The sequence below is a fragment of the Salvia miltiorrhiza genome, chromosome 8 (genome assembly GCF_028751815.1).
Source record: "Salvia miltiorrhiza cultivar Shanhuang (shh) chromosome 8, IMPLAD_Smil_shh, whole genome shotgun sequence".
Taxonomy (NCBI): domain Eukaryota; kingdom Viridiplantae; phylum Streptophyta; class Magnoliopsida; order Lamiales; family Lamiaceae; genus Salvia; species Salvia miltiorrhiza.
In genome coordinates, this window is record NC_080394.1 from 19,969,435 (window position 1) to 19,989,696 (window position 20,262).

General features: G+C 35.8%; 2 protein-coding genes across 6 annotated transcripts; both read right to left on the reverse strand.

Annotated features, from left to right (window-relative positions):
• Positions 1-934: 934 nt before the first annotated feature.
• On the reverse strand, positions 935-11,130 carry LOC131001739 (DNA ligase 6). Of its 5 annotated transcripts, none has more exons than XM_057928302.1 (19): positions 8,752-11,130; positions 8,535-8,652; positions 8,279-8,360; positions 7,945-8,047; positions 7,747-7,843; positions 6,586-6,688; positions 6,123-6,233; positions 5,913-5,960; positions 5,132-5,229; positions 4,983-5,048; positions 4,225-4,384; positions 3,952-4,059; positions 3,091-3,140; positions 2,762-2,796; positions 2,612-2,673; positions 2,380-2,541; positions 2,193-2,281; positions 1,775-1,874; positions 935-1,324 (listed from the first exon to the last, which is right to left on the reverse strand). In XM_057928302.1, exons 1-19 carry the CDS (start codon positions 11,072-11,074, stop codon positions 1,028-1,030), a joined length of 4,212 nt encoding a protein of 1,403 aa, XP_057784285.1. In that variant the 5' UTR covers positions 11,075-11,130; the 3' UTR covers positions 935-1,027. The 5 variants fall into 5 exon arrangements, 4 of the variants coding, with proteins under 4 accessions (XP_057784285.1, XP_057784284.1, XP_057784282.1 ...); XM_057928301.1 differs by having other exon boundaries at positions 8,535-8,664; XM_057928299.1 differs by having other exon boundaries at positions 8,535-8,670.
• Positions 11,131-13,902: 2,772 nt separating this feature from the next.
• LOC131001740 (uncharacterized) lies at positions 13,903-16,713 on the reverse strand. Its single transcript, XM_057928304.1, has 5 exons — positions 16,457-16,713; positions 15,466-15,584; positions 14,839-14,896; positions 14,623-14,700; positions 13,903-14,341 (listed from the first exon to the last, which is right to left on the reverse strand). The coding sequence occupies exons 1-5, from the start codon at positions 16,629-16,631 to the stop codon at positions 14,148-14,150; spliced, it is 624 nt and encodes a 207-aa protein (XP_057784287.1). The 5' UTR covers positions 16,632-16,713; the 3' UTR covers positions 13,903-14,147.
• Between the last annotated feature and the right edge of the window lie 3,549 nt (positions 16,714-20,262).

Here is a 20,262-nt window from a genome sequence, read left to right on the forward strand (position 1 = left end):
AGGGATTTTTATGATATTTACCCTTTTAAAAATTAGCATCTATATTTGAGACATCTAAAAGAGAATAATAAACCTATATACAGAACCGATCACCTACCCACCGTGGGCAAACATAACGTGCCCACCATTGATGTGACAATTTTAATTAGGAAAGATAACTAATAAATCTTACTCTAATTAAAATTATCTTACTATAATTACAATTGTCGCATCATGGTGGGCACATTATGCATGCCCACGGTGGGTAGGTGATCGGTTCTGAACCTATATATTAATTAATTGGGACGGTATAAAATTTTCTGGGTTGCCATATCTCTGATTCAACATATATTGTTGACAGAATCAACGTTAGAAGCTAGATAAATTTGTTATGGCCTGATTGAGTCGAGAGTTATGTACTTAGAGGTGTTTACTTTGCAGGATTGATAAAATATATGTTTGAGGGGTGTCTTACTTTGATGGAAAAAAAGAGAAAAAATATATTTTCACTCATTTTCTACTATTTTCACATGTTTACTAATTATTATGATGAAAAAAATTTCTCCGAGTAGGATGAAATATTTTCTCGGACAGCTTCTTTTCTCTCATTTTCTCTTCAATGTTGAATAATATTATCCTAGGATAGGGTAGGGGTGTGAATATTTTCCAACATTTTCTCATTTTCATCTATAGATGAAAATTTTACCACCAAAATAAACGCACCCCGAGTATTTTTATCCTTCATACTAGGATTACTTCAATCTCACCCTTTGAATGAGATATGAATCAAGCAAAAATTGCTCAAATGATAGAAATTATCAAGAGCATTAAGATATCCCAAAATTTCATGCTACTCTTTGGCCTTGTTTCAAATTAAGAGGAGAGAGCAGTTTTCAGCTCACTTGGAATCTATGGCTCGAAATATGTATTGTCACGTTTGTCTAAGCATGAGATATGTAATACCAAAGGTTGATTTTCCATTTTGGCAAGCTCAAAAAATAAGTTACTAATATTCTTCAAAAATAGGGGATCACAGATACCCGGTGTGTCATATTTCCATTTTTCTGGTCTGCAAAGTGAACATATCAGCTATATCAGAAGCTGTGGTGCAATCTTCAGGCTTTCTGTCCATTAGGGATCGAATAAATCTAGGAAATCTAACAGAAATACCGCGGGATGGATGGACTAAACCAAAGGCAGCATCATGCACTGGTGACAAGGTCAAGTCTGCACCCTTTATCTGCCACACGACTTCCGCCGAAAACCACATGTCAGCCACCTCTGCTGTTCGATAGTATGCTGGCCTTTTTGACATAATTCTCTCACCACTAAAGAAGTCTTTCATCTGAAAATTTTATTCAATACATTTGCCCCATATCACATTACAAATAGATATAATAATCCTAAAAAATAACTAGACTAAAACCCATGTGCTAAGTAGACTACAATGACTACACCAATAATCACCAACTCTTCCCCAAAGAGTGGCCTAAAATGTGAACAGAATATAATTTGTGTTAATAGGCAAAAATGCCCTTTTTTATAAACACTTGTAAAAATGCCCTTTTTCATAAATGAAAAAGGGCATTTTTACAAGTGTTTATAAGAAAAGGGCATTTTTGCAAATGCCTCATATAATTTCATAGAGTTTATCAGAGACCAAACCACGTAAATCTAATGGAGACTTGAAAAACTCTATTACTACTATAAAAGTGTGGATTCTTACAAAGTTTTGATACACCAACAATATCCCTACTTATTTTATTCTCTATGGATAGTTAGCTTTTCGACATACCTCTTTGTAAAAAGCATCTGAAAATCCTGACATGACTCGGCAGACACTCTGGAATTCTTCAGTATCAGGATTGTAGCAGGCCATTAGAAACGGACTGAACCTGGAATATCATAAATGCAGTTTTACACGCGTCAAACAAAGATTCTTCTCTTTCTTTCTAGACTCTGAGGAAGACGTGCAAAAGTGAAACTACCATCACTGCACTCAAAATGCCCCACTAGATTTTGACTGCATATGTCATAAATGGGATAGCAATATTGGGTTTCAACATCAATTACTACACTCAAAAGGAAATAGTTTTCACTGTTTCCTCCTTTTTTCAATTGACATATTCCCAGCACAGGATTAATTACTGCCAGCTTGACGTTTAGTATCATATTCATAGAGAAAGAGAAATATTAGAGATAGTACTCTTTACCATCCTGCTTTTCTTCCATTTCCATACCAAGCACCTATAGGTACCAAGTCCAAGGAATCACTTAGCCCTTCTACATAATCTCTTTTTACCTGCAAAAGGAAAGGTTGATTTGCTCATTAGTAAAGCGTTACAGACCACTTCGTAATAAAATAATGTTTTAATAAAAAGTTTCAAATGCATATAACACCTTCAACCAGGCATCAGAACGCTTTGATGGAGCATACCCAGAATCAACATCAAGAGATTTAACCATGATCCCTTCACATGAGGAGTATATGGCGTCAGATAGAAAACTGCTCATCCTATTTGTCGTAGTTTCATTATTTGAATCGGCATCTTGGGGTTCAACCTAAAAGAGATGGGTTATTTCGTAGGAACAGTGTAACATACTCATTCATCAAAACAAGAGAAAAACTCACAGTCATTTCTTTAGCATATTCGAAATAACCTGGTCTCTCTTCACCAAATAAATCCCTCAAATCTGGTCCCCCAAAGAGAATGCAAAATTAGGCTACAAACTAAGTCATCCAGCATAACAGGGATATGATCAATAAAAGGAAATTCCATACATTTCCGTCTTGCACGTAAGGGCAGATCCAACAACCTGCATTTAAAATTTTGTATGGCTTGAGTGAGAAGTTATAAATCAAATGCTTCCATAATAACACAACAAAATTATCAAACACAAACAATAAAATGAAATCAGGAGCAAGTTGTGAGTAAATCAACACATTAGGTATGAGCATCTGTATGAGAGTTGAATGAATCTTTAAACTAGTTACGATCATCATATGCATTCTTCTTCTTTTTTTTTCTTAATTTTCTATGGGTATGTGGGGTTAGGGCCTTTGGGGGGGGGGGGGGAACATTCTCAAAAGAGCTGCAGGGCAACACTTACTGCTCTCCACTTGCAAACATGATGTCAAAGACAAAAACGCATATGTCAACCTGCATAAACAGAAGAGGTCAAATACAATAGTCTTTTTTTCCCCCAACAATAACCAGCTTCAGCACAGTCCTACAAATATAGCATCAAACTGGGACATTTAAGAAAGAGTTTGCCAGCAATGGAACCTTCTCATCTTAGGATATCACTTTGAAGTTTTTATGTTCTGATGTGGAACCACAATATACTAGATTTTGAATATTTCATGTGGAGATCTATTGTTTCTCGAATCTGATTACTTTTCACCTACTTTAACAGAGACTTAATGAGTCATAAGACCCATAGAAGGTCTTTGTACACATCTTCATATGAATAATGCCTTTTGAAGTGAGGAATACTAATAAAATTATTAGAAACTAAATGGCATGCCCAATATGTCCATCAAGAAGGAGGAGAATTTAGTAGCATTCGGATTTAAATTATTTTGGTAAGAAGCAATCAATGAAAAGTGGTTATTTTGAAGTGCATTAAAGGTTAACACATCGAAGGAAAAGGAAAAGAAAGAAAATATCCAAAGATAAAAAAGAAAAGAAGAAAAGAGATTTGCACATGGTTTCCATTTTCCAAACACATCCTCCAAAGCCTTCAATCTAAATTTCTAAACACATACGGCAGGGAGTGTATGTGTTTAAGGCCAGAATAAAATTTTCATTGATTTATTACCCCTATCTATTTGGCTGTAAGCAGAGATTCATATCATAATGTAAAATGCGAAACAAACTTATAGAATAAAATTTCTAAACTTGAGGAGCAGATCAAGCCAAAATCATTTCCACGATTAGTTTTAAACTTTAAATAGTGACATTGGATAACCTTGATTTTATCTAAGTCAACCAGGGAATCCTTACTCCCTCTCTCCCTGGTAGATAGCTCTTGAAATGACATTAGCCTCCGACCATTCTTTCGATCAATTGCAACCACCTGAACTCAAAATAAATTATGTGTTATTATAACCCAAGGTCCCTGTAAATCTGAAACCAAGCAATGAACATATGGATTTGCAGATTGCTAATAATTTAGGTGCATCTGCATCAGAATGAAAATAGAAAAATAATAGAAAAATAAAGAGGAAGAGTGAAGATTGACCTCAGTGTCCAAAATAAATGTTACAGAAGCATTCACACAAGAGTCTAAGACTATCTCAACTAAATCTGGGAATCTTGATGTGGTTTCATCACCATTCCTTGAGAAGACACGTATAGAACCGTCTGCTAATCTGTGAATTTGAGCGCGTTGGCCATCATATCTAGAGAACACAAGGAATCTAAATGTTCAGCCATTGCCAATTTGAACTCCATTGAAGAAAGTGTAAGAAGGAAATTTGGATCTTTTTTTGTAATGTATATAGTGTATACTTAGCCGATTTGGATGTTACGAATTGCCATACTACCAAGAACTATTCAAAGGAAAATGGGCTGTCTTGTGCAAATGCCATATAATGTAGGAAAAAATTGAAGCTTTAACTTGGAATTTAGGAACAATCTCTTGATCCTTAGAAATTAACAAAACCAAAATACTGATAAGTAGCCCCAAAATCAAAGCCAGAAACCATAATTCGGTAAATAAGAAAGCTATCATTTCTGATGGAAAACCAGACTCAGTAGTTCTGAAGAATGACTTGATAGCAGGAGCTCAGTAGTGGGGTGCAGTTGAAAATTCTTTCAGTTCAACACAATGACGATTGATTTTCAACGCCAGTTGAGAACTACGCAACACGAGAAATGGAACTGAGTACTAGTAGTATCAAATTACAAAAGCCAACTGGATTTCCAGATCTGCATTTAAATTGCAATAACCAACATTCGAGAAACCAAATCCTTATAGTAAGTATTTTAAGAACTGACTTATATTCACATGTGAATGCTCTGTTTTGGAAGATCTTCAGCACCTCCAGCACTCCATTAGTAATTCTGAGATGATATACCATGAGAATAAGCAGGCATACGTAAAATAATCAGTTTTATGTCGAACACAAAGGAAGTAGCCATAATACTTGGCAAGCATTGGCTTGATTGGTATGCCAGGGACCATTGATATGGCTGATGATGAAAACTGGATCCCTTTTTCCATCAGAGATGGGATAAGTATATCCTGTTAAAACAACAAGAACAACTAACAAGTTCAGAATATCTCAATCACAAACAACTCTCTATAAGTACCTATCAAGAGGTTGGTGTTCGACCAAAAAGATATAGTTGTAAGGAACAACCTTACAGCAAGTTTAAGAGAAGATAATATAAAAGTAGTAAATATGCACTATTATATCACCAGACTATCTATATTCTGAAATATGAATCCTACAAGAGAAATAAGCAAATCAAGTAAATAAATCATTGTTCCTATGCTTCTTTACATTTTTTCTTAAAACATGCTATGCTTCTTTACATTTAAAGTCACTAAATGGAAAGGAAAAAAGAAAAAGTCTCAAGAATAGTTGCTTTAGAGAAAGAACTGAAGCCAGATAAGAAGTTTAATCACATGAAAAATAGTAAGAAAAAGAGAGGCAAATCTCTTCTTCGTGAAAATCTTTCAGCTATTAAAATCAGAAGGAGGGATAACTGAGATATGAACATGCACACACAACCTCACATATTCTCCACTAAAAAGTATCCAAGCATCTTATCTGATCTGATGAAGTTCTATCAAAGATAGGAAATGGCCAATTCAAAATTTCATTGTTCACAGAATTTCAACCATATTTAATGCAGGAACAGAGTGTACTGACAATAAAACAGCCAACAAGAATGAGGCAGGATGATCGAATCAGAAGTTACCAAGTTTGGAATTTTGTTGTATGCATCAACTACAGCACTTGAGAGACGCTGTCAAAAAATGAAGAAAAACAGATAAAATGAGCAAAAACTACAGCATTCCATTCATTGAACAGGTGATTTACAAAAAGTACCAGGATATTGAGTAGAACAGATTACAAAACTTGATACCAAATGAAAGACGGCAAGCATAGCAACTCAAAATAAACAAACCTGAATGTCTTCCTTCAAGTTTTCAGCTGCTCCTTCATAATTAATCACAATGGCCTGGGCTAAAGCAGGAAGAATGGTTCGCATCATAGCTCCAATTCTTAAGTTCCTAACCTACACCAATTAAAAAATATGAAGTCATATACCCATGAGTAACGCAAAACCATGACTATATATGATGTAAAATAAGCTACATGGGAGGAAAAGCTTGTTGGGTTATTTTTCATTTTCGTACTCAGCTACAGTAGAGAGACATCAGTCTCTCATCATCTTTGCAGTCAGGCGATTCCAAATCTCAGGGAACAAACAATCCTTCCCAATCTTCCGTTCTTTTATTTTTAATTGTATTTGGAACATGTTCCTGTTCCCCAGTAATTGTGCTACATAATCTTTTTCTATAGCCTTAAAATACTGGTTTAAAAATAATCCAATTATTAGCATAACCACTTTTACGTTTTTACCATACCAGAGTTCTGACAAGAAATTTCATCTCCTTCTCTCTACATGAGCACATGAGATTCACAATGAGGCTTTTCTTCCGGCTCGTACTACCACTACCTGTTTGTACACTGACGAATTTCATGTAAAGGTGAAAGATGCTTACAGAATATAGTAGGATAGATAAAATCATAAGACCACTTCAACTTGGAACACATCAGTTTTTGACATAAAAAACATTTCCAAAGCAAACTCTACAGTATCACAACAAAAAATGTGTAGTTCATCGAAAAAGTTATTGCCCAAACCAATTTAGAGCCTAGTAAAAGAACACATAATAAACTTAACAAACAGCATTAGCTATGCACCCTAAACAGACTTAGAAGCTACCAAATAATCAATTTCATGATTGCAGCACAACACATAGGTTAGAATGGAGTCACTGGACCAGCTGAAGTCCAGATCTTTTAAGTTGGATTCAATCCCATCATTTTTTAATTTTAATACCCATATTTTACCTTCTACGCACCACCGTCTCTACTCTTTTATGTTCAGATGCCCCATATTCAAGATCAGAGCAACAGGGTATTCTGGCCACCTGATGCTAATAATTGATGCCATGTTTCTTTCTTCCCCCAAGAAAGGTGACCGACGATAATATATTAATCTTCATGAGAAAATTTTAGCACTTCTCATCTGTGTCCTTATCAAGTAATACTCAGCATTCAGGACTTATAAAACCAATTTTCTCCTGAACAGCAGGCAAAGGTACCAAAGTAAGCATGCACTAGAAAGAGAATGAAGAGTATGACAACTAATTTGCAAGCTAGAAGATCAATAATACATTGGCATGTTCCTAAATTGGTTTGATCAATTAAAATAGTTACATGAGAAAAAAATAACTCACATATTAGAAATATATTGGTATTTACTAGAAGATAATAGAGTATCAAAAGGGGAATACATACAACGTAGCATGACATAAGTAAAATGCATATTTTTCATCAAAATCCAGAAAAAAGGACATGGAAAAGTAAATTTCCTGGCTTCACCACTCCACATAAGACACACAAATGCTGCTCTCAGATTCATGGAAATTAATTTTGGGCTTTGTTTTCATGCAATTGTTTGAGGCCATGGACCAAAGATATATGAGTGTCTTTTTAATCCATAATTAGGATATGCATACCTTATCTTCTGTAAGATAGAATACACTTGCCGAATTGTAAGCGCTGCTGGGGGAGCAAGTAGTGATTGCGTTTGCCGACAAAGCTGAGCAACATCACCTGATAGAATACAAGTTACTTGATAACAAAGCAAACCCACCAGTACCACAGAGGAGATTGTACAGAATAAGGAGAAAGAAGTCAAAATTGTAATCATATACCAAGATCACCAAGGCTGTCATAAAGAGTCTTTATTTTTGATCTGTTAGTCCCACAAGCTTCTTCAAGGGCCGAAATAACAATGCCACCACCAATATTCAGTTCCTACAACATCCCATACAGCCAAAGGATTCCAGAACAAACATGAGATATGCAATGTAAATAAACTATACATATACAGCTAAATATGTGAATATAAGAAACAGGATGGGAAGGGTTTTATCCCCACGAAATTATAATTTCCAGCTCTTGCATTTACATTGAACTGTTCCAGTACAAATTTATACAAAAATATAGAAAGAATGGAAGGAAAAACAAGATTGAGTAAAATATTACCGTATTTTCATGCTCAGGAGCAATCCTATTTGTGCACAAATACACAGCAGGAAGCACATCCTCTGGTGAAAGGACCAATAAACTACATAATGAAGGATAATGAATGGTATAAAGAATACGGCACAGACCGATTAGTTGGGATTCTTGGGAAGAGAAATATTACATACTAACGTGCAATTCGCCTAAAAAAATACTAACATGCAATTCATATAACAGATTCATTTTATATCAAATAACAAATAAGAGGACAACAGACCTCCTAAACATGTTACACAGCATTGATGTAGCTTTAATTTTGCCCTTTTCTTCTTTAACCAAATCAAAAGTACGCGCTATATGGATGTATGGAGCAGGCTGTCCTTTCCTCCAGCATGCTGGAAAAGATTCTAACCCTTTAAAAGCATGATATTTAAGCAATAACGTCCAAACATGAGACATAATCAGTTTTCACAATCAGATGACTATAAACTAACCATGTTCAATAGGGGAGTATCGGTCAGGTGGCAGAGATACATAATCTACAGAAAGATTGTCCTTTGATAAAGTAGGGAAGAGAATATCAGACTTGATTTCAAGATTCTTCCTCTCAGATTGTTCAGCATCGCCTTCCATGGAGGAGATTATACTGGTACACTCAGACTCTTTGAATTTGTTACTACCCAGCAAATTGTCTTTAATGTCATTGGCAGTACTAGCATTGTTATTGTAATATGTATCCAGAGCCATATTGATGTCTCCTTTGGTCTTCTCAAGAAGTGTTGCTGCATAGCTTCTTAAGGATTCACCACCATTCACAAGCTGAATAAACTGATTCACCTCTTCTTTGTTCAACTCAGTAACCTCAGTGGGAAACTTTCTTTTATCATCGGTAAATTCAACCTCAACTTTAGTCTCTTCAGGGACAACAGGCATTTTATTTTTAAAGAATTTGGTTATGGTATACTGTTTTGAATCATTAACATTCCGGGTTAAACCTACTCTTGCTTTTTTTGTTCCCTTGCTATCGAGGTTTCTCTTCCTTTTACCTGGAGAATTTGCACTCTTCTTTATATTCTTAGGACTAGATAACTTGAAACTCTGACTCAGAGAAACAGTCTCAGAGTGATTGGTCTTCACAATAGATTTAATAGGTGAAGCTGGTTGATTTTCTGGACCTTCAGCAGAAGCACAGGAGACCAATGCACCAGGAAGGACCTGTTCATGAAACTCTGTTTCATGTTCATAAAAATTAGACGCTGCTTCAATAACATTTCCACCTGAACTATCAAGTAAGTCCAATATCTGAGATAGAGTGACCCAAATGGGCAAGCAGTCCCGAAGTTCCTGTGCAGATTTCTCCAAACAATCTTTTCTGATATCCTCTGAATCACATTGCGCATGTTCCTGTTGAGGAAACGGAGATCTCCTGTCACTTTCCTGTTCAACGTCAGTACAGCAATGTGATGCAGAGCATGGGGCATCCTTTTTATCTTCCATTATTACATCATCGGACCTGAAAGGGGAATCCTTCCCTACATCCACTGCCTTCGTCCCAGCACGAAGAAAACTCATCAAAAATTCCTGCTTGATGGCCATTTCATCAACCAAACCAGCAAAATGCTTTTGCATTGCATTGGCATGTTTGCTATCAATATTTTCAACATCAGCACCAACTGTGGGAATAACACGCTTTGGCTTCAAGAACTTCACATACGCTCTAAGCTCATCATAGTTCGAATGCTCACTATATGGAACTAGATGAATCTCGAATGAGTCCTTAGTTCTCACTGAGAACTTATTCCGCTTGACTTCATATGTCCACCCAGTCGGAACAAAGCCTACAACCTTTGAATAACCTCTCTCACTCATAATCTCGCTAATCTTCATGAAGTTAGGTCGAAAATATGGCCATGTCTCACCCAACACATTCCAACCAACAACATGAACATCACTCTCGGACTCATCCAGTGTGAAAACTCCCGTCTCTCCCAATCCCAACGCGCATAAAACTGCCATCTTCCTCCCACTCACATGAATCTTCCTCTTACACCTCCGCGAGATCTCCACCAAAATCCTCTCCTTCCCAATAACATATGTAGCCACCAAAAACAACACATTCTTCGCAGTTACACCCGCATTCTCAACTCCAAGCCTCTCAATCACCCCAACAATATAATCAATCGACTCCTCCTGACTCGGAAACACAAACTTCGGATTACAATACGTGGTATCTAGAAACACAGCATCAGCACCAACGAACTCAGAAATCACACTTTCATTCTTCATTTCCTCAGAATACCTGAAATCACCAGTATGCACATACTTATCAAACCTAACAATACTACCACTACTACTACCTGCACCGCCGCCACAGCTCGCCGGTACCTTGAACAAGAACTGAACTGCGCCGGGGCAGTGGTTGGCGTCGACGAGCCAGACTTGGGAGCCATCAATTAGTACAGTTTGGGCGAGAGGTAAGGGGAAAATCAATTGCTGGGGAATGTTGAGGATTTGGTGGAGGAGAGTGGCAGTGGTGGCTGAGCAATAAATGATGCCGCTAGTCCACTGAGGCGAGAGGCCGGTGTAGTGATCGGAGTGGAAGTGGGAGAGGAAGTAAGAGACGGAGAAATTGGGGTCGGCATGTTTGAAGCCGTCGACGATGAAGCGGGTACGGGGAATGAGTTTAGAATAGGGGAGGGAGGCGGGGGGAGAGGTGAGGGGGCAACCGGGTGGTGGCGGGGGCGGCAGAGAGAGGGAGGAGAGGGCGGCGCTGTGGAGGGCGGCGGTGGTTAACATGAGCGGTTTGGAAGCGGACATTGAATCGCAAGCCCGATCATCCACGACTGTAATTGCACCGGTATCGTTTCTTCCCTTATTGCCTCACCAACATGAATCAAAATATAAAATATTTGTGATTTTTCCAGTCTGTTAGTATACTGCCTCTATCTCTCAATTCTCAATAATTTCCTAATTTTCTGATTTGATCCAAAAAAAAATTATTTTATTTTTGGAACGATTCTTACCATTAATAATACCTCATTTATCTAAACTTTTCGTATTTTCATCACTTTCAATACCTCATTTACCCTTATTCTCGTCTTAAAATATATGCACCTCACTCGTAAGAAGTTATTTAAGGACAAAAGAAGTATCCATTTTAGGGTTATTGACTTATAAATACATTAATTTTGCATCAATTTTAATTTTTAACATAATAAATTTTAAAAAGTGTTTAAAAAATATACAAATTTATTGATTGTAGTAAAATTAACTTTTGCACCGCTTGTCCGTGTGATGCACAACAAGCATCAAATTAAATAAAATTAATATAAAAAAAAAAAACAAAGAGAGAAAAAAATTAACATTAACAGGAACAAGAGAGAAAATAAAAATATTTTAAATTTTAAATTTCTCATAAATTATTTGTTTTAAATTCATTTTAATTGTTTTTTATAAAATAAAAGTTCTTATCACAAATTTAAATTTAAGATGCATTGTGAATATTTTTTTTCATAAATCAAATTTAACGATATTTAGATAAGAATTAAAATAAAAAGAAGAAGAAGAAGAAGAAAAAAAGAGACAGTAATAAATTGGTGGGAGAAGAAAGAGAAAATTGGAGGGAAGAAGTGGAGGAAAAAAAAAAACTTCCTTTTTATGTATATAGATTGAACTGGTGTGCCACATCGGAATGTCAATTGTGGATAAATCGGACATTTACAAAAAACGACAGCGTGGACGCATTATGTCAATGTTGTCATTTCTTATCAAAAAAAATATTTCTATGTTCAAATTGGACAGATATCAAGCTGAGATGTTGACGTTGAGGTCAATTGCGAATCCTAAACGACGCTACTATTGTTGCCTAATATGGAAGGAATGTTCCTAAAAAAATATGGAAGGAATGAAATTTTGTTCTATTTGCTACTAAGGTCATTCAAAAAATGATTATTTTAGAATTATGTTTGGGTTTAATTCTTATTGTTAATTTAAAAGTTAATTAATTCATTCAAATTTTAGAGTTTTCATCAAAGTTAACTTTAATTTGATCGGACATAGAATTCGTGTTAAAATTATTTTGACTAATAAGTTGTTGTATTTTTTGACATTTTTAAAAAATTGAATTAAAAATTTAAATTAATTCAAAATTGATGTATTTATGCCCCACAACCCTTTATTTTATTTTCAATTTTACTTATATTCTTTTCATAATTACATTTCATGATTTTACATCCACTACTTATCTATATATTATATAAAAGAGCAGTATAACGACTACTTTTATCCGCCAAAATTTCTCTCTCCTCATTTTTCTTTTTTTGTTTTGATTCTTTTATAAAAATCATCAACTTTGATTAATAAAAAGATATTCAACATTGATGTTAAATTAAAGATAACGAAAAGATCTTTAATTTGATATAAAAATTATAAAAAATAAATTTAAAATGAATAAGTTATTATTAATTAAAGTTACAGTTTTTCTCTCTCTCATCTTTTATCTCTCCTTTCTCTTTTCTAATTTCTTTTAATTATACGGTTCTTTCTCCGTTCATTTTTCATATTTTCTATTTATTTTTTTATTATAACAATTTAATGCAACTAAAAAGATGAAACTTATATTTAACCCATTGATAAAAAATATTTGTCGGTAAAATACACAAATAAAAATTTTGATGCATATAAAAATAATTGTTGTTATATTTATTCAAATTACATGGCATGTATGCACTTACGACTCACCGATGAAACCATTTTTCGGATTTATATTTACATTTATTTATATTTAAATTATATATATTTAATATGCATATTTATTTATTTAAAATATCGTTCAGTTTCACTGATCGTGCATCGCACGAATGGACGTGTGCTAGTAAGTCATTATACCAAGGTTACTATTTTATAAAGATACTAAAACTTAGGAATTGTAACAAGAAAAACGTTGGAAAAAAAAAATCTTAAGCCACATTTATTTTCATGAATGGGTAATTTTATCCCTGTTATTATGATCTTTTCAATCTCTTATTTTCGATTGAATTTGAATAAAGCAAAATTATATCAAATAATAAAAATTATCAGAGAATTTTTAAGATATTATAAAGTTCTAATCCATCACAGACTTCATAATAAACAAAGGACTAGCAATATTGACATTTATTTTGCATGATCGATCGGACAACTGATTGAGTATTTTTATCTTCAATATTAAGATTTTTTCAATTCCACACTTTTAAATGAGACATAAATCAAATAAAATTAGCTAAAAGTTATCAAGAACATTAAGATATACCAAAATTTATATCCATCAAAATAAATAAATGATTAATTTACTATTTTTATCTATTAAAACTAATCGATTAATCCTAAAAAATAAATGCACTTATTTTATAGTACTCACTCCGTCCCCTAATTTTTTATCACTTTGAGAGTGACATGTATTTTAGTAAAATTATTGACTGTGCTGTCAATAAAATAAATATCCCATTTTATTGGGATGTTGAAATAATTAGAGTGAAATAAAAGTCTCATTTTTATGAAATTGTATGTAATAATTTTACTAAAATAGAGAAGAGTAAATATTTTCGAGACGGAGTAAAATAGCAAAATAGAGAAATGATAAATAATTGGGGAACGAGGAAGTATTATTTTTAGAAACTCAAGCTTCTTTAAAAACTAAAAACAAACAGAACAACGGAATAAAAAGTTGATCAAAAAAATATACACATAATCCAAAACATAACAACAGCAAAAGCTGTTGTAACTAGTTTGATGAGTCGATGGTAGTTGGTTCCATGGAAAAGCCAGTTAAATCAGAAAGAGATGGAAAAACAATTTCTAATAATCCAGTGACATTCCGGAACTCAAAACTACCTTCCACGGCCAACAATTATTATAGAGGCAAAAGCAAAACGGGGCAAGGGCTGAACTCCGCTAACAGGTTCGCGTCAACGTGCTTGGAGTGGATGGCCTCCATGCTCATAACCACCAGATCCATATTCATTTCATCAGCAACCTCTCCGATGATTGCAGTTGGCTTGTTTCCTTCTCCCAGTCGCTCTAACAGCTTGAATTCATGGAAGCCCCCTGTATTGTTTGACGATAAACAAGTCAACCAACATTGCCCCACCCAAGGAGTGAATTTGTATGAACTCAGCAATCATCTATAAAGATAAGACCCTAATCATATATACTGCGTGTTTACTGGAAGAATCGAGCCATATGCAGTCCGGGGTAGAAAATTTTGGTCGACTACAAGATATTCTCAAACAAGGAGGTTCTCAAGAAAGTAAAACTTCACACACAAACGCAAGAGCAAAGACAAACTTCATGCAGTGAACATATCCAATTATGGAGAAAACATTTACCTTCAGATAAATGCCAACGAATACTAGCTAGTTGAGTATCATGCTCCGACAATGTTTCCTTCTCCTTTTCATCGATAACTGCAAAGAACATTAAGTTCTATATTTCTTGAATCTGGCATCAAAAAGTTCTGCAGCATGTAAGTTCTCCCCCCAACCCCAACCCACAAGTTAGTTTTGCAGAAATGTATAAGAGAAAGGTGGAGTTGTTGACCATACCTACAACTGTTATTTCAGCCCCATATTTCTTTGCCAAAGCGGCAATTGTCGATGTCGCCTATTAAAGCAATGCTAGTTCTATAAGTATAACCACAAACACATAGGAGAATCACAAGGTAAGCACTAAGCCATAAATAACTTTATCCAACAAACTGTAGCCTGCAGAAAGGGTCTCTAGTCTGAAAACATGTACTCACCGCCCAACAGATATGGTAGTAGCAGAAGTATGGAATTAATGATTTTTTTTGCTTGTACAATATATATATATTTTTAATATCTCTTATTAGTGGTTGTTAATTAGTTGGAGCAGTTCAAGAAATGAAATTGAAGCAGAGATTTCAGGGTGCATGAGCAGATGATTATTAATTAAGAGAAACAACAAACTTTAGACACTACATGAATATGAGGGACAAAGGACTTTGCTAATATACCATACACCGATATGTAAGTATCCAGGGAAAAAGTATAAGAAAAGTTGGGGGCAAACCTAATGTAAGTTAACAGTGAATATCTACACTTAAAAATCTGAAGAGTTGCTAGAAACCTTTGAGTCTACTGTCTACACCTACATACAACGGTAACCATATGCAGCTAAGATTCTCTCGAAACAAAACAAAAGAACCATACCTGCTTTGTACCATCTGTAAGATAAGGATTACGATCTATGACTGGAAGGAGCAAGTGCTTGAACTCAGTAAAGGTATATGCAAGAGGAATGGCTTCTGCTTCGTTTGGTTTAGATTTCACTGGAAGGAGAAGAGAAGCAAGAAATCTTCAGAAACTGAAACACGTGATCACAAAGTGATCTTTCATATAATCCAAGTATCTAACATAGGCACGGATCCCTTCACAATGAAATTACCTATGGGATTTGAAACATGCTACTGCATTTTCTTCAAAGAACTATAAATTCTTGATTGGCGGAAGACTAGATTCAAGACCACAAAATCAAATTCCAAATTCACACTTCTATAGTTATAATATGAAATGTTCAAGCGGGTGAAAATGAAATGAAATTAACCTTGGCCAGATACTGTTCAGCTCACTCCTTTTATTCTTTCGTATTAACCCTAAACTAGTATCATTATGCCGTGATGATGCAATACTGATTCATGACTAAAAGTCGAGTAGATAACTATTTCTGACATACTGACAAAGCAAGTTTCTCAATTCATAAGAAATCAGGAAATAACAAATAAAAGAGTCGATCATAGTTCCACCATGCAACTATTTTACAAATACTTGAAATCATTCATAGCTCGATTACGCAACTACTACTTGTTATCACGAGAATAGACCCTACTTGCACCGAGTATAAGAAAGCTAAACCAATAATCTAACTAAAAAAAGTTAAAGGCGATAGAAGCATCCGTAATTTCAAATTATCAGTAAAAAAAAAAGGATCTTTGCCGCACCAACTACTTAATATAATAGCATCACAATCAAATAATCCCAAAATTTAATGCATCGGACAATCAAAAAGGGGGAAAGAGAGCAAACGTCAGCTGCATAATTTAAATTTCAAATGCGCGCCTAAATTTGTAAATACATCAAGTTAACTGGAGATAATCGCAAAGTGGGGCAAATATAACGAGTAGAGACTGAAGAAATGAATCACCTCGAAGCAGAGATGTAGTGGATAGTAGGGGAGAAAAGCAGAAATTGCGGGGTTTGAGTAGCCGCGAAGGGGGGTAAGAGAGAACTGAAAGTGGTGGTGCGAGAGAAGACGCAGCGGTGAAGAGGGGCTCTGCTGTTTGCGGCGGAAGTGCAAGCGAGCAAGACGAGACGGCCATGGAAGAAGATTCAGGAAAGCGTGGGGGTGTGAGTGTGGGGTTGCTAAAAGACCAGAAATGCCCATATGAATATATGATTGATTGAGATGGGCCATAACTCAAAAAAAAAAAAAAAAAAAAATTACTACTATAAAATTTGGATTTTTTAATAGTGGATAATTGTAAAATTAATCATGGGTTATTAGCATGTAAATACACGACCTTTTTATATTTTTTGAAATTTAACATGACTTTTATTTTTAGCCCACAAATACACGAATTTGGCATTTTTTTTTCTGATTTTTGACATCGATAAGAAAAAATTCTAATTTACTATTAACGTGAAGGTCGGTATACCATGTCATCCACTCTCTAATCAAAATAATGAATCAAATTACTCTATTCAAGTGCATATTTCGTAGTCCACGTCATGTATTCCGACCTCCACCTCAACAATAAATAGAGTTTTTTCAAGTCGATGTTAAAAATCAGAAAAAATACTAAGTTCGTGTATTTATGGGCTAAAAATAAAAGTCATGTTAAATTTCAGAAAATATAAAAAAGTTCGTGCATTTACAGGCTAATAACCCATTAATCATGGATGCATACTCGTTTGATAGTTACAATTTTATTTTCGAACCTTCATAATCGAGGCTTAAATAAATTTTCGGACGATCGAAAAAATTATATAACCATATACTCTCTCGTCCATGAAACAAGTACTCATTTGCCTTTAAATTTTTGTCCACGAAATAAGTACTTGCGTTTTTTGAACATATTTACCCTTTCTTACTTTCAAAATTACTACACTTTATCAATTGGACTCACCCATCTTCTACTTAAATAACTAATTAAACACTAGGGGTGAGCAGAAACCGAACCGAAATGCAAAACCGAACCGAACCGAACCATTTTGGTGCGGTTTGGTCTCGAATCTATTGGTTCGGTTTTCAGTTCGGTTCCAAAAATTAAAAACCGATAAGTTTCGGTTCGGTTTCGGTTTTCAGTTTTTGGTTCGGTTTTAAACCGAACCGAACCGATAAATATTACTCCCTCCGTCCCTAAAATAACTTCCTCTTTTTCCATTTTGGGACGTCCCCCAAATAACTTCCTCTTTCTTTCTTTCCATTTTTGGAAACCTACCCCACCACTAATAATATTTTATTTATTCTTACTTTTCACTTTTCACCACTCCCAATACTAATTATAACACTTTTCACAATTTCCAATAATAATTATATCACTTTTTCTCCATTATCAATACACTTTACAACTTTTTATTAAAACTCGTGCCGTCCCCAAAGAGGAAGCCATTTCAGGGACGGAGGGAGTAATATTTTATTATATATTTATATTTTATAATATATATTCAATTTTCTAATTTTTAATTGGTTTATATATTTATATTTTATATAGTTTATAATATATTAATTGGTTTTTCATAAATTATACTCCCTCCGTCCCAATATTGTTGGCCACATTCTTTTCGGCATGGAGATTAAGAAAGATATAGTTAGTGGAGATTAAGTGTGGTCCCTACTATTTAATGTATTTTGTGAAATTTAATTAAATTATTAATTAAGTCTTTCTTGAACCTAAATACATGTCTTCTTCTCCACTTTCTGGCTGACAGCGACGCCGGCGCCGGCGATGGCGACAATCGCCCCAAATTTTTTGCCTAAGCTTTGTCAAAAACCAAATCAATCCCAAAAAATCAAAACCAAATCAACCCCAATTTCCTCAAAACCAAATTAGTGGAGGGAGAAGGGCGGCGCCAAATTAGAAGAGGGAGAAGGGCGGCACCGTGAAGAGGAAGAAGAGGACCCACGCTTCGATTTTCAGCCCAACACCGGTGTTGTCGTCGTCGCCGTCGCCCATAACCACTGCTCCTCCAAATCGCGTGGTGAGGGGGAAGGGTCGCAGCCGCTACTTGAATGCCCTAGCCCCCAGGCTTCGATTTTCAGTGAATCAGTGAAGAGGGAGAAGAGCAAATCGGCGACGAAGGAGAAGGAATCTGCGAAAAAGCCTAGCCCCAAACCAGAGCAAACCCGCGATGGCGACGAGGTGGGCGGCGGAGCCTTCAGATAGGAAGAAAGGGGCGGCGCCGGTGGTGCTCTGTGCGTGTGTGTGCGCAACAAGAGAGAGACAGAGGGAGAGAGCAAAGACGAGGAATAGGGATGGTGTCGTCGTGAAGGAGCTTGACGCCGGCGTCTGGCTCGCCGGCGACCAAAGACAGCGGTCGTACTGGGGAGGAGCGGTGGTGGTAGGGGGGAGGGCGGCTGTGTGTGTGTGTGTTTCTTTAAGAGGGTTTAAGTTTAGTTAAAAACTTAAATTAAATTAATTAATTGTATTTAATTAAACTAAACTTTGCCATTTTTCGAAAGTAGCCAATAATAGTGGGACAATCCAAAAAGGAAATGTGGCCAACAATATTGGGACGGAGGGAGTAGTATATTTATATTTTTATATTATTTTACAGGTTTTTAATTGTTTTTTTTCGAAAAAAAAAAGAATTTTTTTTTGCATTGGTTCGGTAAACCGAACCGAAACCGACGGTTTTATCGGTTCGGTTTGGCACCCTCAATTGGTGCGGTTCGGTTTCAATTTTAACCATCGGTTCGATTTTCAGTTTTAAATTTTTGGTTCGGTTTTGCACCGAACCGAACCGATGCTCACCCCTATTAAACACCATTACTTAATTAAATTGGGCCGACTGATTTGCATCTGCTAATTTTAACTTGTTTTCTTTTTTCAGCCCACATTTGCTAGGGTTGGATCCCACCTATTTCTCTCATTTATTCCCTAAAGAGGGAATAAATTTGGTAGCCTCGAAAACCCTAAAAACTAGCCGATTCTTCTTATTCTTTGCCGATTATCTTCCGATGGCTGATGCTCCTACATCTCCTCCTAATTATTCATGGATTTTGGAGGACGAATCGGTGGAAAATGCTGGTGGTTCCGGAGGTGGTTGAGACGGAATCCATGGTGCCGGAGATCGAATCCATGGTAGATGCGATGCCGGCAAATGAAATTCCCCTTCTTAGTGCTCCGACTCCTGGATCTGTTGAAGAAGCGATCTTCTACGACTTTGCTCAATATGAAGGCGAAAAGTATACTAAATATGTGGGCCTTTCAGAGTGTATTCTTTCGGACAGTGGCTACGACGAGTGGGTGGCCACCGGTAGCCTCATCCTCAATGAAGAGCCACCGCGGGTCTGGCAGAAGCTCACTGACACCTGTGTGCGCCGCCGCCGTCTACAAACCCTAGCAATATACTTCTCTGCGTTGCTAGATCTGAGCGATTAAGGTGATATCTGTGAACTTTAGCTTTTGTTATAGTTTGTGTTTGGGTTTGTTGGTTGGCTGGTGATGCCATTGTTTGTGTTCTATGGTTATATTGTGTTGATGGCTGGTGATGCACTTATTTGTGTTCTGTGTTTATATTGTGTTGGTGGCTGGTGATGCCCTTATTTAAGTGATTAAACTGATATTGGATGCATTAATACTACTACTTGTGCCATATGATGTTATCTTATATGAGGGTGATTGTTTATCTACTAAGTGAGCAACCACTAGGTTTGTAACCTAGTATTGGATGCATACTTAAGAGATAAATAGTCTGAAATGTGTACTTAATAAACAAAAACACAAT